The 24,603-nt window shown below is 39.0% G+C and overlaps 1 protein-coding gene across 2 annotated transcripts; it reads right to left on the reverse strand.

Moving 5' to 3' along the window:
• Positions 1–267: 267 nt before the first annotated feature.
• VPS39 (VPS39 subunit of HOPS complex) lies at positions 268–24,554 on the reverse strand. 2 transcript variants are annotated; one of them, XM_036384236.2, is made up of 26 exons: positions 24,406–24,554; positions 22,564–22,629; positions 21,782–21,808; positions 21,283–21,347; positions 20,471–20,513; positions 19,380–19,474; positions 18,054–18,152; positions 17,259–17,351; positions 15,929–16,112; positions 15,301–15,421; positions 14,824–14,944; positions 13,924–14,053; positions 12,591–12,733; positions 11,602–11,745; positions 10,891–11,032; positions 10,543–10,629; positions 8,503–8,576; positions 7,789–7,887; positions 7,446–7,563; positions 6,833–6,961; positions 6,264–6,366; positions 5,324–5,369; positions 4,838–4,987; positions 4,550–4,684; positions 3,929–4,020; positions 268–2,646 (listed from the first exon to the last, which is right to left on the reverse strand). In XM_036384236.2, the coding sequence occupies exons 1-26, from the start codon at positions 24,476–24,478 to the stop codon at positions 2,571–2,573; spliced, it is 2,655 nt and encodes an 884-aa protein (XP_036240129.1). In that variant the 5' UTR covers positions 24,479–24,554; the 3' UTR covers positions 268–2,570. The 2 variants fall into 2 exon arrangements, with proteins under 2 accessions (XP_036240129.1, XP_036240130.1); XM_036384237.2 differs by lacking the exon at positions 21,782–21,808.
• Positions 24,555–24,603: the final 49 nt, after the last annotated feature.

Genomic DNA, 24,603 nt, shown 5'->3' on the forward strand with positions numbered 1-24,603 from the left:
GTGCTTCCCATGGCTACAGAATAGGAAAACTGAGGATCTATATTCTACTTCCAACACCAGACTCTATGACCTACAGCCCAAGCAAGTGCAAACCTGTGAATCTAAACATTTCCTGATTTGGTCACACAGAGCTCAACATCCCTCCCCAGCACAAAACCACTCAAACATCACCACCCAGAAAAAATTTGTCAGTAATTTTAGTGTTCTCTAGTAAGTACATATTTAATGGTATAATGGTGTAAGACTTGCAAAAACATTATTCAAAGAGAGAATTCAAAAGTGGTTTTAGTAGGATTTTGAGAACATTCACAAGCATGTATAAACTTGTAGATTTAAAAACCTACACTGAGAATTGCCACACTTGATTTACACGTACGAAAGCAAGGGGAATACTGAGATACTGCACTGGGTCTGACTTCCAGGAGAAAGTGAGGTCTAATATACAAATAAAAATAAAATCTACATCAGCCCAGAGAAGTTTAACTGCACAATGACTGAAACACACACCGGTTCACGATATTTATTACAACCTATTGCTTTAGATAAACCTGCTGTATGGTTAGGAAACCCAAAGCACATTGTATGAACCAACAAAAAAAGTACAGCACAAACCACATCTCTGTAAAAGGTATGCAGTGGAGATGAACAGAGGCACAACTTGTAAGTAAGAGTACAATGAAGATCCTGGTAACAGATAATGAAGGCAAATAAAAATCATACTACCAGTACTAAACATAAGATAAGTAAAAATCAGAGTAGCATTGTTATATCTGTATACAAAGAATGCAAGGTCTTTTTAAATGCCCTTTCTTCATTCTCTATGACCTGTAAACACAACTCTCCCAAACCATCTTCCCTCCGTACCTGAAGTAGTATATAAAGATCTATACAGCATGTGCAAATCTAGTGTAAGTATTTTTAGGCTCTCTTCTTCAAACAGAAGAAATACAAGTTTAAAAACATTAACACCACAGATTCCCTCTATCCAGCCTCTGCAGAAAGTATTCAGTAGCAATACTGCCCAAGACATCCAAGCAAAACACTGGACCAAAAATCCAGAAGAATGCATAAACAATAAATACAAACACATATGAACAAGGAAAAAACAGTTATCAAGGGAAACTCTTAACACTGGCAAATGAAAGTGAATTAGGACTCTTTTCAGCCTACAGCAGATCTGTTCCTAAAAAAAAAACCTCACACGATTTAAGTAAACCTATGATGTTAACTGAGGTTCAACTACATTTTAGGCAGACCAGATTTCTTCATCAGCTTGTTCTTTAAGATGTGATATCTGGTAGTTACATGTCATGCTCCATACCACTTAATAATGATTTATTTATAAGTATTGCTAGACCAGGATGTTGGGAGTCAAACAGTCCCTCCACTGGGTTATTTGCTACTTCTGCCTTTTCATTACCACTCCACAGATTCTTTCTGCAACAAACATTTTGTCCCTCATACCAATCTGCAACTGATTAAAGTTTCTGAAAAAATAAGTTAGACAAAAATATTACAGTCTAGAGTGAGTATGGTACAATTTAGTTCTTGTGTTAAGACTTCTGGCCCAAGATAATTTTAAGAACAGTACGGGCCTGAACAGAATGCAGTTCTAGAGCATTTCAAATACACAGATGTTGAAACGGTCTGGATTTTACTTCGGTGTTGGAAAGTGAACCAGAGACTAAAGAATTTATATACATAAGTCTCAAGCATAGTCCAGAAGCTCAAGCAGTAACTAGAGTTCACTCCTTCCAGAAATTGCTTTACAGGATGTTCTTTGCTTTTTCCTTTGAGTGCAGATATGAACTTCTTCCAACAGTCTCTGAGCTTCCACTCACACTAAGAGTGAACACAGTCAGTGCAAACAACACACAAGTTAATTCAATTTATAGCTCTCAAACTAAAACAAAAAGGAAAAAAAGCTTCTTAGTGGTACCTAGCATTTCTCTGATTACCTCCTGTGAAACAACTTACCAGAAGGTCAGGCAAAACCACCGAATATCAATAGAGAGTCCTTTGGCCAGCACTTAAATCATTTCTGTTGCTGAGATAAAAGTTGCACTTCCTAAGTCTGGAAACAGACACAGAAGCCTCCTCTATGACAAACATCTGGTGATCTCCATGCAATGCTGATATGGCTGCAAAGACTTTCAGGGAATTTTCTTTTTTTGAATAAATACTTATATACAAGGCCAAATCACAACATTGCCACCCTAAGAAAATACATTTTATTGTAAGACTTGATTTGTGGTGAACGTCCAACAGTTGTCTAACGGTTCATTTGCAAGGCTGGAGTGTGTTACAAAAGTCACTGCAAAAATCAGTTTCTATTCTTCATCTGAGGACTGAGAGGTTCAGTGTAGTTGCCAGCACTGTAACAACATGGGTAAAATAATTTTCTAGTAAATCAACATTGCTGGGTAGGTACGTCAGTCCACAGATACAAATAATTTCTACCCAGTGTAAGAGAACCTAGCAACAAGCCTCAAAACGCTCAGACACATCAACTTCTTTAGTCATCAGTACTGAATTTTGTATAAATGTTGGGATTATTGACCATGACAAGGTCAGGTGTCCAGTGTGTTGACTTCTTTGGAGCAGAAATAATGCACAACTATTGCGTTAGGGTATCGAGCAAATGCACTGTAAAGAGAATAAAACACAAGCATCAGCTGTCAAGACAAACATTGTTTTCCATATTCAAACAAGAGCATCCAACTTGGGCAGAATTAGAGAGAGACACATGATAGTGACACTTTTTTAAACTATAGCCTGAACATATTAAAGAGAAAATAGAGAAAAGAATTCTGTGGATATTCTAAGAGGTTTGCTTGGAGGTTTTTAAAATCTATTTTCATTTCTGCAGGCACATTTTACTTGGAAGTCACTGGCAGCAAGTTAAAGACTGAGGGACAAGCTTCAAAATCTTGCTGAACTTCACAGTACCAGAAAAATTCTATACTATCAAAACAATATTGCATATGCAAATTTTAATGCTGAAGCTACATGCTGAATATTAAGAACAAAAAATTTAATATGCGTAGCAATATTTAGACTGTGTATTGAATGTTTTGGGAAAAGAACCTTTCCCTATCATTGTTAATGCTACTCATATCTCAGAAAGGCTCCCATCAAGAAGAAAATAATGACTGAATCATGTAGCATTTCCCTCCACTTGAAAGAAAAAAAAAACAAACAAGTGCAAATAAAATTTGCATTCTATATTAGCTACTAGGAACGGTAGAAGAAAAGTTCACAGATTTACAGAATATTCTGAGTTGGAAGGGACCCACAAGGATAAGAGTCCAACTCTTAAATAAGTGGTCAGTACAGTGATTGAACTCACAACCCTGGTGGTATCAGCACCATGCTCTAACCAACTGAGCTCATCTCAGGGTCACTGGCATCCAAATAATCAAGCAAATTAGTTCTACTTTTAAATATCCTATTGAATGTACAAAACATAAATTGCTACAAAACATAAATCAGTCAGGAAGCCATGAAGCCATCAGATATAGAAAACTACACGTGTATTTCAGCTTAAAATTCTTTATATCATCCTCCCCAATTCTAGTCAAGAAGTAGGTTCTTAGAAAGGCAGTGTTCTTACAAAGTTTTCAAAATTCAGTATGAGGACCAATTTCATGCCTTTCAGAGTTATGAAATAAGAACTCTTGGGAGTTTCTGAAAGGGTTTTATACTCCTTTGTTGCAAGGAGGATTAAACTCTTGCAGCAAATTCACTGACCAAAGCTTTAAAGTATTCCTAACCATTCAGCTAATAAATGTAATTTGTAATTCAAATACTCTTCAAACAGCTCCCTCATACTGCTGTTCTCTCTGGCTATACATACATCCAGTTTTCCAACATTCTTAGTTTAAGTGTACCAGATTAATATTTGATTCAGTTTACCCAGCTCTCTCACCTGTTACCTATCTTCTTTTTACAAACAGTGCACACCTTCTCCTCTGTAATTATGCACTTTACTTGCTGATGCAAGATCCGCTCCTCCTGGACCTAAAGAAGGACAAAAACCCCAAGCTGCTCAAAAAGCAATGCCACGCCTTGGTCTGATGAAACTGCAAAGCATCACAACATTTAACTGTCAGTGGCTGTATCTACATTACCAACTTGTGCAGCACAGAAGAAGCTGTTCTGTGGACCAGAGCAGGTGGTACTGAACACCCAAAACCCACACTATATGAATCACAGGGTTTTACTTTTACCTTGGTCCACAGCCTAAGGTATTCAACCACTAAAGGAGTGTTAAGATGAACAATTAAACTGCTTTCCCCACTCCAAGCTGAGATGATCCTGCAGTGCACACCACAGCACAGTGAGCAAAGACAAACACCTCATCCAAACTAAAATGAATGTACCCACCATCTCCTGCAAAAAGGATGTTCAAGCTACATAATTCCCATTTAATTTCGGGTGCATTACAGCACTGTCTACAGGACACCCATCCCCTATAAGAAACAGTACATTTCAATTTGAACATATTTTAAAACATTATTCCAATCAATAACAGGTGGTGGATGCTTACCCTCAGAAACTCTGCATGGAGAAGGTTCTTGAGCACTTGATTAAATCTTTTCTTCTGAGCATTTTCTTCAAGTACTTTCTCTAAGAAGATGCGAATCTCACTGATCTGTGTATTTGCTGGGAGTAGGTTTATTGCCTGGAACAAAGTTAGAAAAAGTTAAGGAGAAATAGAGACCAAAACAGAATAGAAATTGACACATTTAGATTGACAGATTCCATTCACTTGCCTACTCCAGTACCTTCTGTAGCTTCCTGCCAACAGCACAGAGTACTTACAGATCTGACTTACCTTAGTGGTATCCAGTTTGCTGTGGTGCAGTTCCAAAACCTGCAGAGCAGCCTGCAGATTGGCTTGAGGCTCCAGCACCTCCATCTTGATGGGTCCCAGGCAATGAACACTGGGTGGGGAGAGATACATGCGCAGCAGGGACAGATAGACCTGCAGCACACACAAGGGAAATTGTTGCACCTATCCACAGCTGACAGTGCTGGTAAAATCCAGCAATCGTACTAAGTTATACCCCTGCCATCCAAAATTGTGCACTGCTCATTTAAACAGCTCTTAATGTAGGCTCAAATCCAATGATACAGTAACATTCTCAACAAAAAACACCCCACGATGATCTAGGAGTTCCTAAATTCCAAGAGATTATACACAGGTTCCTATACACTACACAAACCCTGAAGAAGTCTACACAGAGCAAGAACTTTCAAGTCCTGAACAAGGTGTATATATATAGCCTTCTACTTCCTTACTGAACAAGAAGCTACTTACATCTTTGTTGCCATCTTTGTTTCTGTCATAATGTTTATGGCAGTAGCTAGAAGAATCAACAGAGAAGAATTAAGAGAAATACAGAAACAGTTACAGGACCCAAATAATTAGTTTACAGAAATTAACATTTAATTACTACTGAAGTCATCCAAGTTAAGCAACTGTACACTTAACTGATGTGCAGTTTGATGAATTGATTCAGATCAATTCATCAAACTGCACATCAGTATTACACAGTTCACTCTGCATCACAATGCTGAGAGAAGCAAAGTTTTGTGCAAGTCTCCCACTTCCAATCAACTTAAAAAGCCTTAATGCAGAAGCCAAATAGAATTTAGCTGTGTAAGAAAAAAGAGGGAAAAGATATCCCCAATCAACACATCACAGCATAAAAATCTATGTGTATATGTATCTAATTAGTCTATCTGAATCACAAGCAACTATGGGGAACAGGTCCCTGTGTTCAGATACACCTGCCAGTGTTGGGTAATTCTATTTTTACCTGAGTACTTCTGATTCACTCAGGAGATTCCCTGACACAAAACACATTAAAAAATGCTGTATCTTCACTAACAAGAGTTCTTTTTAATGTAGGCTAGCGAACATCTCTCCAAACAGAAAGGAAGCAAAACAACACACAAGATCACAGACTAAGGACAGTTAAAAAAGTATTAACTCATTGATGATGGTCATATTGCTCTAAAGCACAATGAGAGCACGAAAAGGCAAACCTCAAGGGGCCAGCAAGCAGCATCTGTAATAAACAGACACCCAGAAGAGGTTCAAGGCCAATAAAATGTGAAAACACAGAAGATCGTGAAGACTTACAATGTTCATGGCTCCACATATAGCAACATTTCACTACACATCCTATCCACAGAGCAGTCAGCAAAATAAGTCTTGCAAAAATGCAAAAACTATAAAAGAAAGGAATCCTTACTTTTCAGCCATGTTGGTGTCCTTCAAAATATGAACATAAATAAACAGAGCTTGCTCATGCTTCCCCATTCGACCCAAGAGCAGAGCACGTTCTTCTAGGAGACCTAGTGATACCATGAAGGATTAAATCAATAGCTATACAGAGAAATTACAAAATTAGTGCCCAGACTAACAGAAGGAAGTATTAATCTGTGCTCAGGCTACAGTATGAGTTATACTGACACTCTAAGTCTACATTTCGCACTAGTCTCAGAAATCTTTTCTGAATTCTTAAGTCACCTTAAGAAACAACTACCTTCAGATCTATTGAGCAACTCAGGGTAATCACAAAGTTCAGCTAAATAGCTGGGAGATGCCACAAGGTCTTAGGTCAACAGTTAGAGGAATCCTGCAGAAACTGGTAAATTCAGTTGTGCCAGCAAAAACAGAGTTAGGATACACACCAGTGGCCTACAACTACAGATAGAGTCATCTTCTCTATTTCTAGTTTCCATGACTCTATGATAAGTGAGGAAGTTTTGCTGTAAGCAATAAGCTAGGGTTTAGTTAACCTACAGAAACAGAACTCACCATCAAAGGGGAAGTCACTGATAAGTCGACTAGGTTCATAGCAGCTGGACTTCTCCAGAAAAAGCAGCAGCTTCTTCCGGTAATCCCCCAAGTCTCCTCCTTCCTCCCCAGCAGGCACTGGAGCTCTATCTATATGAAAGAAAACAACATTAGCTAAATTATTACAACTAACTCACTACACTATACACTAGTCTGTACTAGAAGACACACAAATCATTATGAAGAGGAACTAAACGATGATAGAACTGTTACATGGGTTGGGGCTGTCATGTACCTGCCAAACTACCTTCAGCTCCTAAAAACACATCACGTGGCTGGTTAAAGCAATACTCAAGTTATTCAAAACCCTTCCCTACCCTTAACATGCAGAAGTCAGGGAGCAGTAGCTGCCATTCGACCTAATTATGAACAAAGTGTTGCTTGGTCCCTTAAAAGACCTCTTGAGAGGCAACAAACTAGACTGTCCTACAAACCCACATGTTTTCCAGTTCCCTCGATCACTAAGGTATCTTATGCTGGATCTCAACAGGGAAGGATTACAACATGGAATATGAAGGCTCCCCTTTGCTCTCCCAATACTCCTGGTCCTCCCACCAGAAAAGGCTAGACATACCTGCAGGGAAAGAACTGAGATATTCTTTCATTAAGCCCTGCACTTTCTCACAGTACAGCTGGATGAGACAGTTGTGGAAGTCCGCACCAGTTTCTTCCCAGACATGAATTATGTGCTCCTGTAAATACATATTAAGGCTCAGCTGTAGACACTTCCTCTGGGATGTAATTCTTTATAAGGAACAGTTCCATGCTTGCCTTTACCAAGCTTGACCTCAGGATTTCATGTATTTTAATTATGTTTGCTTTGCTCAACAGGCTCTAGCTCCTGAAGAACTAAGGTCTTACAGGTAATATTTTGTTTTACTGGAGGTAAAATGCAGTAGTAGAGATTGAGTTCTTACCAGGTAAGGAATAGTCAAGCTTTTAAAATTTTCTATCAAGAAACTGAGCACTTTGTCTCGTGGCAAAGCTTCCACTTCAGGGAGGTCTTCTGTAAATATCTGTTAAATAAAATTTTATTCAGATTGGTGATTTTCTTTTCTTAAGTGCCACAGTATATTTTTCTCTTGAGGCACTGAAGCCCAGCATATTATCACATGTCCAAAGAGTAAACAAGAAGTACAAAAAAAGATCTGAGCAGCTTATTCAGGCACTGAACTTACTTCACATCTGAAAAGACTATCAAACATCCCCACTTCTGCCCGAGTGAACACTCTTTTCTTACAGAGCCCAACACCTCCCAAATACAGGGAGCCAATTTTATAGGCAAATCAACACCTGACATTTAAATACTCAATTAGGCTCTTGTGCAAAAGTGTGGCATCAATAACATGAAATGTTCTATCAATATCCTAGCTATTTATTATATCAATAACATGAAATTCTATCAATATCCTAGCTATTTATTATAAGGTCTTCCAAGAATGGAAAAGCATAAGAAAAAGTGAAAGATTGACTTGTTTTATCTACTGCTAACATTAGCACTGAAGCCAGAAAACAAAAATTATATATTTAATTTGGTTTAGCATTAATGAGATTCTTACAATGAGTTATCCCAATTCCATACACTGCACTAAGAAGGTCAACAACAAGGAACCTCTTTCAATCACACTAACCTTCAGTCCATCTTCAGGAAAATCTCTTAGCACCCAGACAGAGTAGGAAAATACCAAGTGCAAGTTCTCTGTGCCTGGAATACAAAATGCAGCAGTGCTCATTGTTAAAATCCTAACTCTCTATCTATTCACAACACAAGCAGATGCTTTCAGAGCCAGCAAAGCTTCATTTACATGAAGAATCCAGTTGTTGCTCAAGTCAAGCAAATCACTCATCCCAAAGCTACAATTTCATTGCTTCACAAACATGATTTCAAAACAAAACAAAAATTAACTCAAATACTAAGTGTCACCAAATGCAAAGAATTCAGCCCAAAACCAAGATCGGTTGCCTTAATCACATTCCAAAAGTCTTCCCTTTCAATTTGTTTTAATTAGGGTACAGAGGCAGTGAACTTTTCACTTGTGTAACTGCCTTCAGTCCATTTCCAGCCTGTTAGTCTAATGACTTCTACAGCAAATGGTCAAATACTTTGTAACAAGTAGTAAAGCATCATAGTCCCGAAGTAACTGGCATAGAAACTACATGACAAGTAACAGCTTCTCAGCTTTTAGCAAAATGTAGGACTTGCCCCTTTAAAAAGAATACTATAGTTTGGACAATTTGGTTCACAATACTAATAAAACATGTTAGGAAACAAGACTTTCCCCTCACCCTCCTGCTCAGAATCAGTGACGCATTTGCTGCCTAAACAACATAACACAATATGACAACACTACACAAGAAACAGAAACTTAAAGCAACCCTATAAAAAGGCAGTCATTGTTTGCTTTTCTCCATCCCACAATATTTAAAGCAAGCAGCATCTTCATATTAGCAGAATTTAAAAAATAAATTTAAAAAATGCAGATGATGTGCACTGTAAAGTAAAACAACTGAAATAGTTCCCAGAAGAGCCAATCTAAAAGTTTCAGTAACAAAGGTTTGACTTGGCAAATGGCAATAAACTTGTCGGCCTGAATTTTGCTGAACTCTATTAACTTTCTGAATTTACAGGGCATACTGGCCTCACAGAGAAGATTTTAAAAAAAGACAGGACAAGAAATGGAAGTAAGACTCTGTTTTACATGAAAACTAACTCCTTATAAAGAAATGTGACATTAATTAGAATAGCCCCCTGCCAAAACACTGATCAAGGTGTCTTTGCTGAAATCGCAAGCAAATCAAACGTGAAGTTAAAACCTTCTCAAAACAGTGAGAACGTCAGGAGGAGAGAAGCAGCTCATTAAATAACTACCAAAGCTTATTGATCAGTATACTAAAAGAAACACACCAAACTGCCCCACAGAACAACTGGCTCCCCTCAGCACATAACATTCATCTGCACGGGGATTCCCACAGGCCACAGGCAGGGAATTTCTCAACTTCCTCAGTAAGAAATCCTTAATTTAAACATGAGCTACAATAGGAAAAGGTTCTGCAGAACCTTTTTTAAAAGATAAAAGAATAATGCAACACAGAAAACTATCTACCACCCCAGTAAATAAATAATTCTCCTGCACAATGACAAAGCATATTGTTGATGGTCAATCACACAGTTAATATTTGCTTTGATGCAATAAACAAGTGCTTACTCTATTGACACAAGGCTAGTATTAAATACCCATCAGTAATACACACTTGACTTAAAAGATCATAGCTACAAGCCTGGAGGAATTTGTAATTACTTGAGAAGTACCTAGAATATTGCATTTAATCCCCAGAAACTGACAGAAAAGAGTAGATTTAAGAGCATTTTCTACTTCACTCAGAATTATTTTCTACTTCACTCTTCATCACTGGAAGAAAATTCAAATTTTATTTTCTCCCAGTGGATATTTTAATCAGAAATAAGGAATGTTTACCAAAGATATTTAAGTTTCAATGAAACTTGAATCCCTTGAGCTAATACTTGAAGGCTGCATTATGCAAGAAACCAAACAAGATAACAAGGATACCCTTTCAGCTTGATCGCCTCCAGAAAGCTGCCAAACAGTAGAATAACCACTAAGCCAAACAAAATAAAAACTCACAAAAACACTGCTCTTCTTCACACTCACCCAAATGCTGCAAATATTGCACTGTCCTCTCATGACCCTTCAAAGGGGAGTTGGCTTTCTTTGACTGATCCACCAGTACCTGTAATGCTTTCAAATGGAAAGAAGTCAATTCCTTTGTAACTGCTAGCTCCAACATGAAGCACAAAAAAGTGCATTTTCCCTGTTATGCTATTGAAGACAAAACAAAGTTTTGTTTTGAACAGAGACCAAATTGTAACAGGAACAAAGATTTAATCACAAGATAGCAATTAAACAGCCTCTTCAGAATACTGCCTACTTAGTGAAGTCAAAACACAACACAAAGAACACATGCTTCTACTCCTTCTCCTCCCCCAACTTGAAAATTACCTTTCTCATGCAGACCTTTTTTCTCATACAGTATTATCAGCTCACTGTACTTGTGTGCCTTCTTTAGTACATGCTCACTCTCCTCAATATGGCAGTGATTGTTCTCCAGACGTAGCAGTGGTGCCACCAGTGCTACATTTGTCTGCAAGAGAATAGGGAGCACTTAAACTTCATTGGAAGTGCACCTTCTAAGTGTACAGTACAAAACAAGCTGGAAGTGGGGGGCAGGGGATGAAGGAAGCCTCACAGCATAAGAAAAATAAGAAATGACAGTTTAATACCTTACAGTAAGGTCCATGTTAATTTCTATAATTTTGAAGACAGAAAGAAAACAACACACCAAAGCTACTCCCCTTCAACAACAGAGGTCAGGCTTTGAAAAACATCAAAACAGCCAAGATCCTACTTTCCTCTGTTTACCAGTATAAGGCAATAAAAGCATTCATTAGACCTTCAAAATACACAGCCACAGCCACTTTCTTCTGACAGAGGCAGCAACCAGGGACCGACATCTGCCTCATTCCCTGAAACTGCTTCCTGACCAGAGAGGAAACTAGTTAATACTCAGATTTTACACATTATTTTTAGATCAAAGAAAGACAGTTGTGTGAGCCTTTCTGCAGTAGCTCCTTATCCTCCTCCTTAAATGTTTCAGTCTGAAATTCCATCAGAGCTCCCATGGCAAAGCCTCTAGGTCAGACAGAAACTCACATGCAAGTAACACTTTAACAGGGTGGTATCAATGATTTGTAGCAGCTTCTTTTTGGATTTGATCGTGGGTGTTCCTTCCATGAGGGGTGAGGTACTGGACTGATGATCAGAATCATTTAGCTTCTTCACTAGCTGACTCCTTTTCTGCAGGACAACAAATGAAATTTTAACAGGAAAAGATGGATTTCTACAGCTCACCTCAGCAGATATAACCCACCATCTACAAAGACTAAATTAAGCCAATTTAATAACTTCTTTTAATCAACTGTTTCCCAAAGAATTTTATTGTCGCTAACTATTAATCACGAACTTTACAACCATATTCAGGTGTATCTATTTTTTTGCATATTTATAATTTTGAAAAATGTCCAGAGTCTTGAGAAAATTGTCAGAAGGAAATTCTGTTAACCTGAGCAGACATTTTAGAGAAGTCAGGAAACATTTGGAAAACAATTTAGATTTTGCACTACTAGGCATAAAATCTATCCTCCTTTAGGCACAAGCTTCCTTTTACTATACTAAGGATGGCAACCAAACAATTCAGGTTCCAGTTAAGACAAAACAAAGAGGGCAGGAACTTAAAAGGCCCATTAATTCCCCTTCCACCTTTTACTGCATGCCCTCAACCTATCTCCTGGACAGAGTGCCGTTAATAATAATCACTGAACAAAAACAAAAAAAATGAAGTGCTCAAGTTCTCTTCAGCAGGATACTAGAAATAAAATACTGGACTCATAGTCAGAACCACTCCATAAGGAAATTTTGTCCAAATCACACATGATGTTTTCCACATATCTGTGGGGTATCTCATGTGTTCCACTTCCCCTGCTCACTCAGGGGCTGCTGCCACATTTTCCAGCCATGAAGACAGCCCATTAAGGCTAGCATGACAGAGCTGGGCTAGGTGTACTGTTTCCAGCACATCAAAGCTGACAAAGCATGCTAGAACTGAGTAATCCTGCTCTAAAACCAGGTAGAGGAGCACTCACTTGAGTTAGGTAGTCTATCAGAGCTAAATGTGCCTTCTCCAGCTCTGCCCCAGAGAGCCCTGGCAGGGGGTTGGGATACTGTAGCTGTTTCCTGTAATCTGTGGGCAGGAGGTCAGGATACAGACCCATCACATGAGTGGGATCTATGCAAAAAATAACTGGTATTAGTAACCATTCATATTACTTTTGCAAACTTAGAGTAAGCTTATCTTTCTAACAGAGCAGTCTGCAGTCTACTTGTACATCCACAAGGTTCTAGAGTCTAAATAAAATTTGTTCATTAGAGAAAAGAAGCTAAAACAACACAAAAGAAGCAAGAGTAAAACATGTTTCGAAGTCCAAGCACAGGAATTTCCAACCTGCACTTGGCACACTTGGAGGACAAGCCATTATTACAATCTTACTGCTCTTCTTGCAGATTCCTAACATTAACCTCTCTGACAGTAAGATGGGATTTCTAGGAACAAACAATGTTTTAAGAGTAGATTTACTGCACTTTTGAAACAAGAACTAAACAGTACCATCTGTAACTAATGCACACCTGTTTTCACATAACTTAAGCAAATTCTAAATTACTATCCTCTAATTCAAGCTCAAAATACTTTGAGTTCTCAGCCCTTGTCTTTCTCTGTAGTTTTCCAAAGTAAGTATTATGTAAGCATCATGAAAATAAACTATAGGTTTAAATGCACATGAGAATTCTGCCACCAGTAAAAAGAATCTCAGTCTTAAGCACTATTCTATGGTACAGTTCAGTCTTCAAGCCCTAGTATGACCTAGTATCAGAGACTACCATGACTTCCAAAAGCACAGGACAGCTACCTGGTTTCAGCATCTCAGCTAAACCAAGGGTTAAAGGTCCTCATCTGAGTCCAATGATTTTTCCAAACCTACAGATGTTCCATATTTTTCATTCCAAGCTACAAGTAGGCTTTTAGCAGCTGCTGAAACATTCAGCTTCAAAGGGTCTGGGCACATGCTGTGCATGCTTTAAATAGCCAAGATATTGGCTATTTAAATACAAAGATATTCTGTAAAAAGGGTAAAGTCCTGATTTAACTTAATTTACTAAGTGTAGTTTATTAAGTATTTAGTTGTACTTAATTGTGTAGTTAATTAAGTTATTAAGTAAGTAATCACCAGCTCAACTAAAAAAAATAACTAAATAGCTGCCCAGGCTATTTGCTGTTCGCAGGGGACTGATCTGCACAAGATAGCACTGTTTTGAACTAAAACAAAACAGAAAACAAACAAAAAAACCCCATAAAATAGCCAGTGAACTTGACTTCATTCCTCCTAACTGAAGTGATTCAATGCCAACCCAAGCATTTACCTGTACCAAGCTTTGCAAAAACTTGCATGGATTCATCAAAGCGCTTCTGGCAGAACAGGTTGAAGGCAAAGAGGTTCTTGATGTGGTGGATTTGTTGTCGCTTCTCACTATCTGAATCATCTTTCATTTCCTGCATAGAAATTAAAAACATTAAAAACTCTCAGAGTTTACAGGAGAGAGAAACACCCTGGAGAATTAAGAGGAGCATTATCCTGTGGAGAGAGTAGGAAGAAAAAAGATAATCTCTCAAAGTGAACACTGCTGGTGCCTGTCTATGCTTATTGTGTCACTGAGTAACCTGTAAGGTCTGAAAGCTACTTCTGGTTACCTCTATACCTGCTCCATCACAGCAAACATCTCTTCATTCATTTGCCTTTTCAATTTTTTTTCAAGTCAGCAGTTCAAAATGCAATTAATTAAGGGGAGTTTCCAGAAACCAAAAAATTTTAACGCAGTAAATTGAATAGTATAATGAAACATACAGCATCAGTATCTCTAACAAATTATTGTTTCAGGAGTAATATTATGCAAAAAAAGTTCATGTGACAAAACTCACAACTCCAAAATACGCTGTTTACAAGCAGTCTACAGACTCTGTAGCCCAAATTATTTCAAATTCTAAAAGAAGGTAGCCAATCAAACAGCTAAGAGATAATCTTTCATATACAAGATGATTTCTCAAAATCTACACCACAACAGATCAATATGGAGTAATGGCAGCACAAAACTAAAACTTCAGTTTAAACTAAGTCTAGAGTTTACCAGTTTGTGCAAAGTGGACAGTTGGGAGGTTATACTGACTGATTACTGGACTCATTATAGTTTACCAGATGGCAAACATCCCTTTGTATACTTTTGCACAATTGCATCCACTGCAAACTCAAGTTTTTGAGTACTTACTGCCAACTGCAAAGCCAACTCAAACTGCTTGTCCTGCAGAAGCTGCTGGATCTGTGTGGCTATGGACACCGGAATGAGCCTCCAAACAAAGTGATTACTTGCCACATATATAATGTTTGTGCTGTAAACAAGACAAAAAATATCAATTATTAGGATTCAGTGCTCAGAAAGAAGGAATACCCTATCCTAAAAGAATCCCAATCCTATAATAGAAAGATGCATCAATGCAAGAGCAACTGGAGCATTACTGCAAAGCAGAAAGAAGACTATCTCCAGTGTCACAAATTCTTAAAGACCCTCAATTCTATCCTTTCCTCCTCAAGGTATGGCCTCCACCAATCTCCATAAAAACCCAACAGATTGCTTCAGTGCCACATCTTAAGGTGAGAGTCAGAAAAGCTGCTCTTCTCCCAGTTTTTCAGCATGCTACATGCAGCCAGCCAGCCTGACAAGAACGGCAGTGAGTTGTATCAGTACCCTCCAGAGGTGATGAAGCGCGGCCTCTGCAGCTCGATGCTCTGCACCAGCAGCCGGGGCTCAAAGGTGCGGATCTCCACGTACCTTGGCAGGACAGCAATGATGTAGGGAGGCTGGTGTTCTGCTCATGAAACAAGGGAAACGTTTCAGCTGATTGGTCTCAAGCATTCCTGGAAACAAGCTATGACTTAAGGCTTCTCTTCAATTTTTCATCCCCCTGAAATGTGCCCCTTTTACATACTCAAAACAAAACTCAGTGCCTGACACTGACAGCAATTTGCTCACAGAATACTATACCAAGCCTTTTGCTCATCATTCACCATAAGGAAATTCTGAGGCACCCAGATCTACAGTGCTTTAACACTACCTTCCATTTCAGACCTTGTCCCTGTATAAAAGATATGGACTACACCTATTTTATGAGAGAGGCACACAGACCACAAGCAAAGAAGGCTAAGAAGCAAAAACAAACAAAACCTTCCCCCAAGTACAACTTAAAATTCTGTAGAACCTGTCACACTCCAAATCCACCTGGTTTCACAATACTGCAAATATAATGATTTTATCACATACACAAGAGTAAAGAATTAAATTTAAACAAAACCAAAAACAAACTGCTACTTCTCACCCATGGCTATAGGAATATCTGTCCAATTCAAGGCACATTTCTGAGTACAGACCCCTTCTTCATTAAGCACAACTGTTAGATCATCTTGGCCAACTGCAACTTTTCCATCTGCTACAGGAGCTACCAATGGTTCCAGCTGCTTCCCTGTGGGAAACAGTTCTTTGATGGATCCTTTTCCATCCACCTAGGATAATAAAGAACATAAAAAGAAAAAAAGTGTTTTGCACAATAACCTTTTCTTCAAAGCTACATAAGACTAAAGCAAAAACCCCTAGAGGGATTTTGCAGTCCAGGACAAACACTAACAGGACAAGTGCAAATTTTAAATTTCTGCATATCATAATTCATCCTGCTTATACATCATTCTGAAATAAAAAAATATTACTTTTATGTCTGAGGTGATGATAGTAGCTGAGCACCAGTTTATCAAATCCATTATACCACAGCAGCAAAACTAGCTAAAGTCTCGAAACCCTTCATTTAGGCCAAAAGTTTTAACACTTTTATTCTGGCATGAGTGAGCACTGCCACATAAAAAAAAACTAACTAAAAGCCTAGAAACCTGCCTAGCCATTTTCCCCTGAGCACCTACACAACTACTCCTATCACTAGGATGGCAGGAATCAACATCTAGGAGAGCACTGCAGAAAAGCACCCCTTCTTTTGTGAGCAGCATCAGTTTCAAGTGACTGTAAAAATTACGCGTGGTTTTCCTTTTGACTACAGATCACTGTTGCCACCCATGTGCATACATGTACATGTATGGTGCACCTCATCTTCATCCTATTTTCCTGTAATATCTGCAGAAGCCAATTATAAAGGCAGAAAAAAGAATGAACTATAGCTGTAAATGAAGTCTAAGTGGAAACTGTAATAGTAAATTAACAGTAAGTTCAGAGGCTTTCAAACAATTACAGTTCAGCTAGAGAATGAAAAATCAAAGAATGGGTAAGCTTCGCTGTGTGCCAGATGAGTTATTCTTGGCCTCTTTGTCCTTTTAGAGCTAATCTCATTTCTTAATACATAAAATAAAATGCAAACTGAGCTTACACAGACTGTTGCCAAAACAAAATGTATCTTCCCCAATTCCTTTTTTCTGCAAGAGCTGCAAACACTGGTCTCAACAGCAACAAACAGAAAATGACTTCCTGACAAATATCCATTTAAAAGGACAGGCTTAAACTGCCCTTTCCAAAGCCACAAAGAGCAGAAGTACCAGATGCTGTTTTCCATAAATCTGTAAGCTAAATTCCTGAGCACAGGAGCAGCCTCCATAGTGTCTGCTGCTACCCAAATCTTCTTAAAACACTATTACACAGCCCCGTCTCACCCGTATCAGGTAATAGTCCCTCTTGAAGCCTACACAGATGGAGTTTTCACACCATGCCATAGACTTGGGTACATCAGGTACACTGAAGTCCCCCTGAGGAAAACAAGTTAAACTGGTTGTTATGAATGAAAAGCAAAAGTCAAATCTGGCAACACAGAGTGTAACAGGCTGCTCTCTTGTTGACACCATATTCCCCACCACCTGTGCCCAGCATCTACTGCTCAAGGAATGGCAATATTCAGCAAAAAGGCTAGACTCATGTACAGTAAAGAGGTGTGCTCTGAGTTAAATGATCATTTTTTAGTACAAAATTTTCTAGTAGAGTATTGTAGCTGAAAAGGCTCTACCCATTTCAATTAGTTATTTTTTCTTATTCCAGTATTCACAACTGCAGCTCTCTACACTTGTCAGAAACTATCTTCTGACTTAGTGATATACTTAGAGTAGAAGTGACATACTTAGAGTAGCAGTGCACCTACTTCTATGTTTTTGCAAGGTATGCATGCTCATATATTTCACTGACTTGAAAGTCAAGTAATTAAAAGTGTACTACAACCAGAACATTAAAATACAGCACACAGCCCTTACTTTAACTTATGAAACTATAAATGCCATTAACTGGCATTGATTTCCAACACGTGTTTTCACTTCTCTCTGCTGTTCCATTGTTAAATTTCTGCAGAGCCAACCATCAATGTTCTGAAAGTCAGCAATGGCACAAGTAACATGGCAAGCAGTGAAGAGCAATGACCCTCCCTGCTGAGACATGCTGGCTACAGAAAGAACACAACTCACCTGGAGCTCATGGAACTCCCTGTCCTTCCAGAAATAAAGCTGGAGCTTCTTACGCACTGCCACACACATCCTCAGCACCTCCTCCCCTGTATCTGATTGCTGTGAAAACAGACAGACCTAACTCACAGGCACTCACAGGGAGCCAAGTAAGGTAAGACAAGACCAAAGACGCCTCTGCTAGAAGCAAAGCTGTCCACTGAAGAGCAGCTTTGTTCATCCATAACAGAAGAGAACTCCCCAAAAAAGGAAGCATGGGAGAGGGAGGAAGGAGGCAGGGGAGGTGGCAGGATACTTAAAAACTAACTTTGACAGGGATTGTGACATCAAGGAAAACCAAAAAAACTAAGAGAGCACAAAAGGCATACACACACACACAAACAGAGGATAAGTAGAGAGCTATCAGTTCAACCCTGAAACTAGGATAAATAGCTGGAACTCTATGCAGTATAGGAGAGGTGAGGATATGGAACACAAAGAATGTGTTATACTAACAGATAAAACCATTAATAATCTAATATTCTAACCTGTTGGAAACGTTTCTTGACAAGAAATACTAGGAAAGCTAAGTGCCTGGACATACAAACAACAAGCCACTTTGCAATGACCAGACGTAAAGGTGCTTTGAAAGACATTCATTTTCATGTCTAGAAAACCCTAAGTACTTCCTAGAAAATATTTAACATTAAGCTCCCACGGGGCAAAAATGTAAAAAATTATAAAGGGCACTAAACCATCTCTTCTGATTATGAAAAAGATGTCTGAATGATATGGGCAGGCTAAGAAACTCACTTGACTAGAAATTGCTCACTCAGTGAACCAGAGCAAATGAACAGAGGACTGCTACACCCTACAGAACCATTTTACGGCTTCAATCTACCACAACTGCTCTAGGAGTCCTTGAGCCAATAAAGAGAAACAAAAATTTTTAAAAACCCAGATAGAATTGCTTGCAGAAGGAAACCACAATGAGCTAGTGCACTGGCAATGCAAGGAAAGGAAATGGCTTTTATATTAAGGGGATCTTTCAAAAAAGAAGAGTCAAAGTTAGCATAGGACAAAAATGCTTTGAAGTCTTGTATCAAAATTTCTGTATCAAAAGCTGCAATCACAACAGGCACAGGAAAATACCTTGTGAAGCGGAGTAAGAAAAATAATTTAAAACTATTGCCTTAAGCAAATGCAGTAGGTACTAATTTTAAAAAGCACTAGTACCCAAGAAATTTTCATCTAACACAAAATAACACACCTAATCCATACAGCAACATGAAAGACGAATCTTAATTACAAACAGTAAAGACATCTGTTCAGCTGTATTCCTCCCCTTACCTGGAGATCACAAGTGAAGAGAGATGCACCTTTTGCCTTTGAAATTGTGGTGATTTGTTGAAATGTCAACAGGTCATGGACGTAAATGTTATTTTCTGTTTCAAACAAAACTCCAATTATTATTTAATATTTTAAGACATGTAGAGGTGTTGCTAATTCAAGCAAGTTACTGTATTTTATGTTCATATAAAAAAGAACTTGTGAAACTAAGAGCTGCAAGAAAGGAAAAGAAGTGTTTTCCCAAAAGCTGAAAAATGCTAAGACACATACAAATACAATAAATGCAGCAAAGAAGACTAACAGCAGCATTGGTAAAACTACAGGAAGGTACTGCTAACCAAGCAGGGGAAGGCAGAGTGGAAGGGACAGCAAGCAGGCCAGAACAGAGCAAGCTCAAGAATGGAAAATTGCATGACAAAGATCATTCTGAACTGGCTCCTGAAATTAGTGGAAAATGAACAGCTGAGAATGTAGGGTACTGTTTTTGCATGTACAAGGATGCAAGCAGCAGAAATCTACAAATACTGGAGCTGGAAGACTTGGGACTTGGAGATCATAAAGAAGTGAGTAGTAATATAAGCAAAAAAACACACCAGAAGATCCGAAGTTAAAGAAAGCCAGAGCCAAGCAAACTTAAATCTTCCACAAGACACTAGAAGACCACATCTGAATATAAAGTGAATTTGGTGCAAGACATCAGTGACAAGTTTGATACATCCAGCAAATTTAGTCAGAAGTTTCAGTGCCTATCCTACAGTGCACACAGATTCACATGCATGCATATACATGTACATACAGGGGCCAACATAAACTGTATTTTACACAGACACTTTAGAGCATGCACCTACTTCTTCATTCCTAATCACAAATCAGCATTAATGCTTTGTTCTCCCAGCTGGAAAAGCTGCTTCTCAATCTATGCTGCTTAATGCTTCCTCTGCAAAATGCAAAGCTTAGCTCTACACAATGACTTCTCAGCAACCAGACTACTATGCTGGTGTATGGAAAGGGTGCCACATTCAGACAAGTAACTGCATCTAGAAGAACTCATTAAATATAAAATTAAATATAAAACACTTTTCTTCACTTACCTAATAGACTGACCAAAATTTTAAATTGAGAAACAACATGGATCTGAAAGGGAGAATGCTGTTAGTGACTCCATTCATAAACTAAAACTCTCAATAAGGATTGATTATAGATAGTCTAAGAAAATCTCAAAATAATAAGAAAGGCAGTTTTCCATGAGCAAGCTTCCTTCAGCTATTGCAACTCTTTTCAATTACACTGAAAAAGGTTTTCAGTGTAACTTTTCACAAGCTGGCATTTGCAACCTAAGCTGATTGAAAAAGTTTTAACATTGTTATGTTACTAGTACAAAAATACTTCTAAAGCATACACAGAGTGTTGCATCCGAGAGAGGATCCATAATCTTTAAGATGTTTTTCCTGGAATCAATATAATCATTGAGAGGAAATTCTCAAAAAAAAAAAAAAGAAAATGGCAGCAAGACTGGTAGTTATTTTATTTCTACATTTCAAGTAAGTGGAATTACATTCACATTCCTACAGAATGTCATCTGAGAGTCATATAATACATTACAGTCTGTTGATGTATTACCATCATCTCTACAAATATTCATAGAACAATTGAAGACCTATTGCTAACAAAAGCCTAAAATAAACCTGCAAGTTCTAATTCTTCGGTTCCTGCTCTAGCAATCCAACCAAGCCTATTCTGTTATGAGAAGAGTGGGCAAAAACATCTGGCTGTTACACCTCTAAGAAAATCTTTAGCTTTGGGAAATTTTTTTGTTAAGCACAGCAGAGATTGCACATGTACATTTGATATTTCATTTATTGGCTGAAAACTGTTCCCACATCAAGAAGATGGTATTTCCTACCTGTTGAATCTTCTTTGAGAAGTTCTTGTTGGATTTCTCTAGTGTCACTTCAAACCTGTTGCAACCTATCAGAAAGATTGAAGAGGGTATGTAAACTGAAGTTGCTCATGACTCTGTGTGTCTTACACTAAGCAAATTACAAATAATTATGAAAGCAAACTTGGCCACTTAACACTGGAAGAATGACACTTAAACACATCTGCATTTAAATGCATCACAGGGTCTTCTACACAGTCAGGTGAAAATGTAAATTACACTTCTTGTACCCAGCTGAGGGCCTCAGCAGTAGTTACATTTCTGCCTTGCCCAAGTTTTACATTGCAAGCATTATATTTAAGTAATTTGAAACCCAGAGATACAAAAATATACAGAAAGATTTTATCCACACTACTCAAGTATCAGTAACTTAAATTGCTAGGATGCACATCACTGCAAAATAGACAAGGAATAAACACTACACCACAAGGGTTTTAAAGGAGTTTTAGGGAGAAAGACTTACAGACACTTTCTGATGACATAACCTCTCCTGCCATTGATGCAAAAAAGGGGGAGAAATTTACCATGTGAGATAAGACACTAGCAACTCAAGACTAGCATATTCCAATTGGACAGACAACCTACAAGTTTCAGAAAAATCAAGCTGAATTCAGTCTCTAGAATCCAAGTAGCTACAAATTAATATCCTTCCAAGAGGTGATGAACTTGGAAACTTACATTTGGTGTTTACTTTCCTGTGTCATGCTACAAAATATTACTGCATTCAAAAACATCAGATCCTACATAATAGCAGGTAATGTGAAATACAAACATCTTCAGAGAAAATCAATTTTAACTAAAGCAAAAATAGAATAATTCTATTTGTGGCATTCCTAGAACAGAGTATGAGCGCTTAGGACTCTCAAAGAGGAAGAGAAAGGGTAAATACCTGACAAAACAAGTTAGTATTTATCCCTCTTCCCCATCCATGAATTTCATGGACCCAGTGAATGTATTTGCTCTCTCACTAATCCAGTCATTAAAGATAACACACATCAAAAGTCTGGCAACTCGTACACTGCATTGTTTTTACACACATTTGTACACTGTATTCATGAAAATTAAAGTTGCTTACTATATATTTAAACACAAAGAAACCTGAGCTAAAACATACTTTACATACATGGAATTCTATATAGGAAAAAATCAGCAATTTTAACTTATGTTAAAATCACTATAGCTCTAAAAGTGCAGGAAATAAAAATAACAATCAACTTTTTTGGGCCATTCTTAAAATCAACTTACCTACATCTTTCTTGATCCTGTAAAGCAGAAGATGCCCTTGTTTTGTACCAACAAGGAGCCATTCCTCTACAAAGACAGGAGAAAAAGAGTCTAATTAGTTCAACAAAATTTACCCTTCACAACTGTGCTGGTTTTTGCTGGGGTAGAGTTAATTTTCTTCACAGTGCCTATTATGGGGCTGTGTTACATTTATCAGAACAATTGGAAACTTGCTTCAAACACCAAAAAAAATTTTCTGTAGTGACTACACAGGTCTCCTATCATCTCTCCAGTGGGAGTGCACAGAAGTAGCTTTAACTCTGAGGAGAGGATAGCCAAAGAGCAGGCAGCAAAACAGCATAAACAGCCTGGCCATCACATCCCACTGGATGCTTCTTTATGTCATACAGACATAAAGAAGCAACTCATTGCATCTTGTGTGCCATCAAAAGAGGCAATAAACTATTCTTCAGACATTATATTACCTCTCAGAGAGGAACTGTGTTACATAATGGGAAGTACTGTCAGAAAGAAAAACAAGTTTACATGGGTTTGATTGTTAAGTTTTTTAAGTCAGGATTTTAAAATGCCTCTCTGAAATAGTCAGCTATGTTTGGAAGGAGAGTGTGGCAGCTTTGCTTAGGTTGGACAATCTAAGCTTAGCTTTGCTTTGGTCGGACAACCAAGAATCATTCAAGATTCATAAAGGAGGGCCTTTTTATACAAACTCTAAGGCACAGTTTCAGACTCATCCTCTTTGCAGCACTTAGACCATACAAAAAGCATAAAATCTTTACAGGCTCATGAAATATGACTGAATTTCTTCCTCACTGAATATCATACAGGAAAGCAGCATACATGGATATTTCCTTCTACATCTAGTACTTCCTCATCACCAAACGAATTTGCATTTTAATAAAATCTTATTTCCTGCAAGGCCTTTCTTCTACTACTTGGTAGAAATATTGTAGAGACAGAATTACACATCTTTCTTACAAAACCATACTACTATAAGTCTGTATATTTAGGGGTTTTTTTCCTAGTTCAGCAAAATAAACACATTCAAAGAGAGAAAAATAGAAAAGCTGTAATGCAGGAATAAACTACCTTCACATCCTCTCCAGTACATAACTCCATCATAAACCTCCATGAATAACAGGAGTATTATCATTCAGGATGTAATTCTTAAAACAACTAATCAGGGTCACAATTCCATAGAGTGTGGAGGTTTTTAAATTGTCGATTTTGCATGATGGTGCTGATTTTACATCCGATGGCACCTGGTCACAGCTTTGAAAAGCCTTATCAAGCCTAAACATTAGGACAGCTGGTGCAGTCACCTGACCAAAATCTTGACTCTCAAGTATGCCCAAAAATAAAACCCACAATTATATATCACTAACACGTGCAAACGTATTCGAAATCTAAGACTTCAATACGCCACCGGCCCTCCAAATCAAGTTTAAGTCACAACACAAGGAATGCTTTTTTAGCAATAAAGTAGGCGGCCCAAGGTTACAGCCCCGGGAGTCCAGGCAGCCTCCCCAAAGCCGGGCTGCGGCCGGGCGGGCAGGGCAAGGCAGCGGGGCCCGCGACCGCCGCCGCTCCCGGGAGCGGAGCTCGGCACCGCCGGCACTGGGGAGAGGCTCCGGCGCCTCGGCACGGGCAGCTCGGTCCGGGGAGCGGCAGGGCCGCGGCCACTCAGGGTGCCGCCGGCCGGGCCGGGCGCTGCCACCCCCGGCCCGGGGCGGGACAGGGCAGGGCAGGGCAGGGCAGGGCAGGGCATGGTGCGGCAGCCGCACGAACGCTGCCGCGACGGAGGAGCGGAGCGGCTCGGGCTGCGGCGCGGCCCCTCCGGCTCACCCCAGGCCGCCAGGCAGTCGATCTGCAGCGGCAGCTTCTCCAGGATCGGCACATGCTCGAAGGCGTCGTGCATGGCGGCGGCTCCTCCGGCCCCGGCTGCCGCCCGGCCCAGGCACAGGCGGCACCGGCGGGAGCGGCCCCGACGGAAGCGCCCCGCGCCCGCGGCTCCCGCCCCTTCCGGCAGCGCCCGCCCGGCGC

The sequence above is a fragment of the Molothrus ater genome, chromosome 6 (assembly GCF_012460135.2).
Source record: "Molothrus ater isolate BHLD 08-10-18 breed brown headed cowbird chromosome 6, BPBGC_Mater_1.1, whole genome shotgun sequence".
Taxonomy (NCBI): Eukaryota; Metazoa; Chordata; class Aves; order Passeriformes; family Icteridae; genus Molothrus; species Molothrus ater.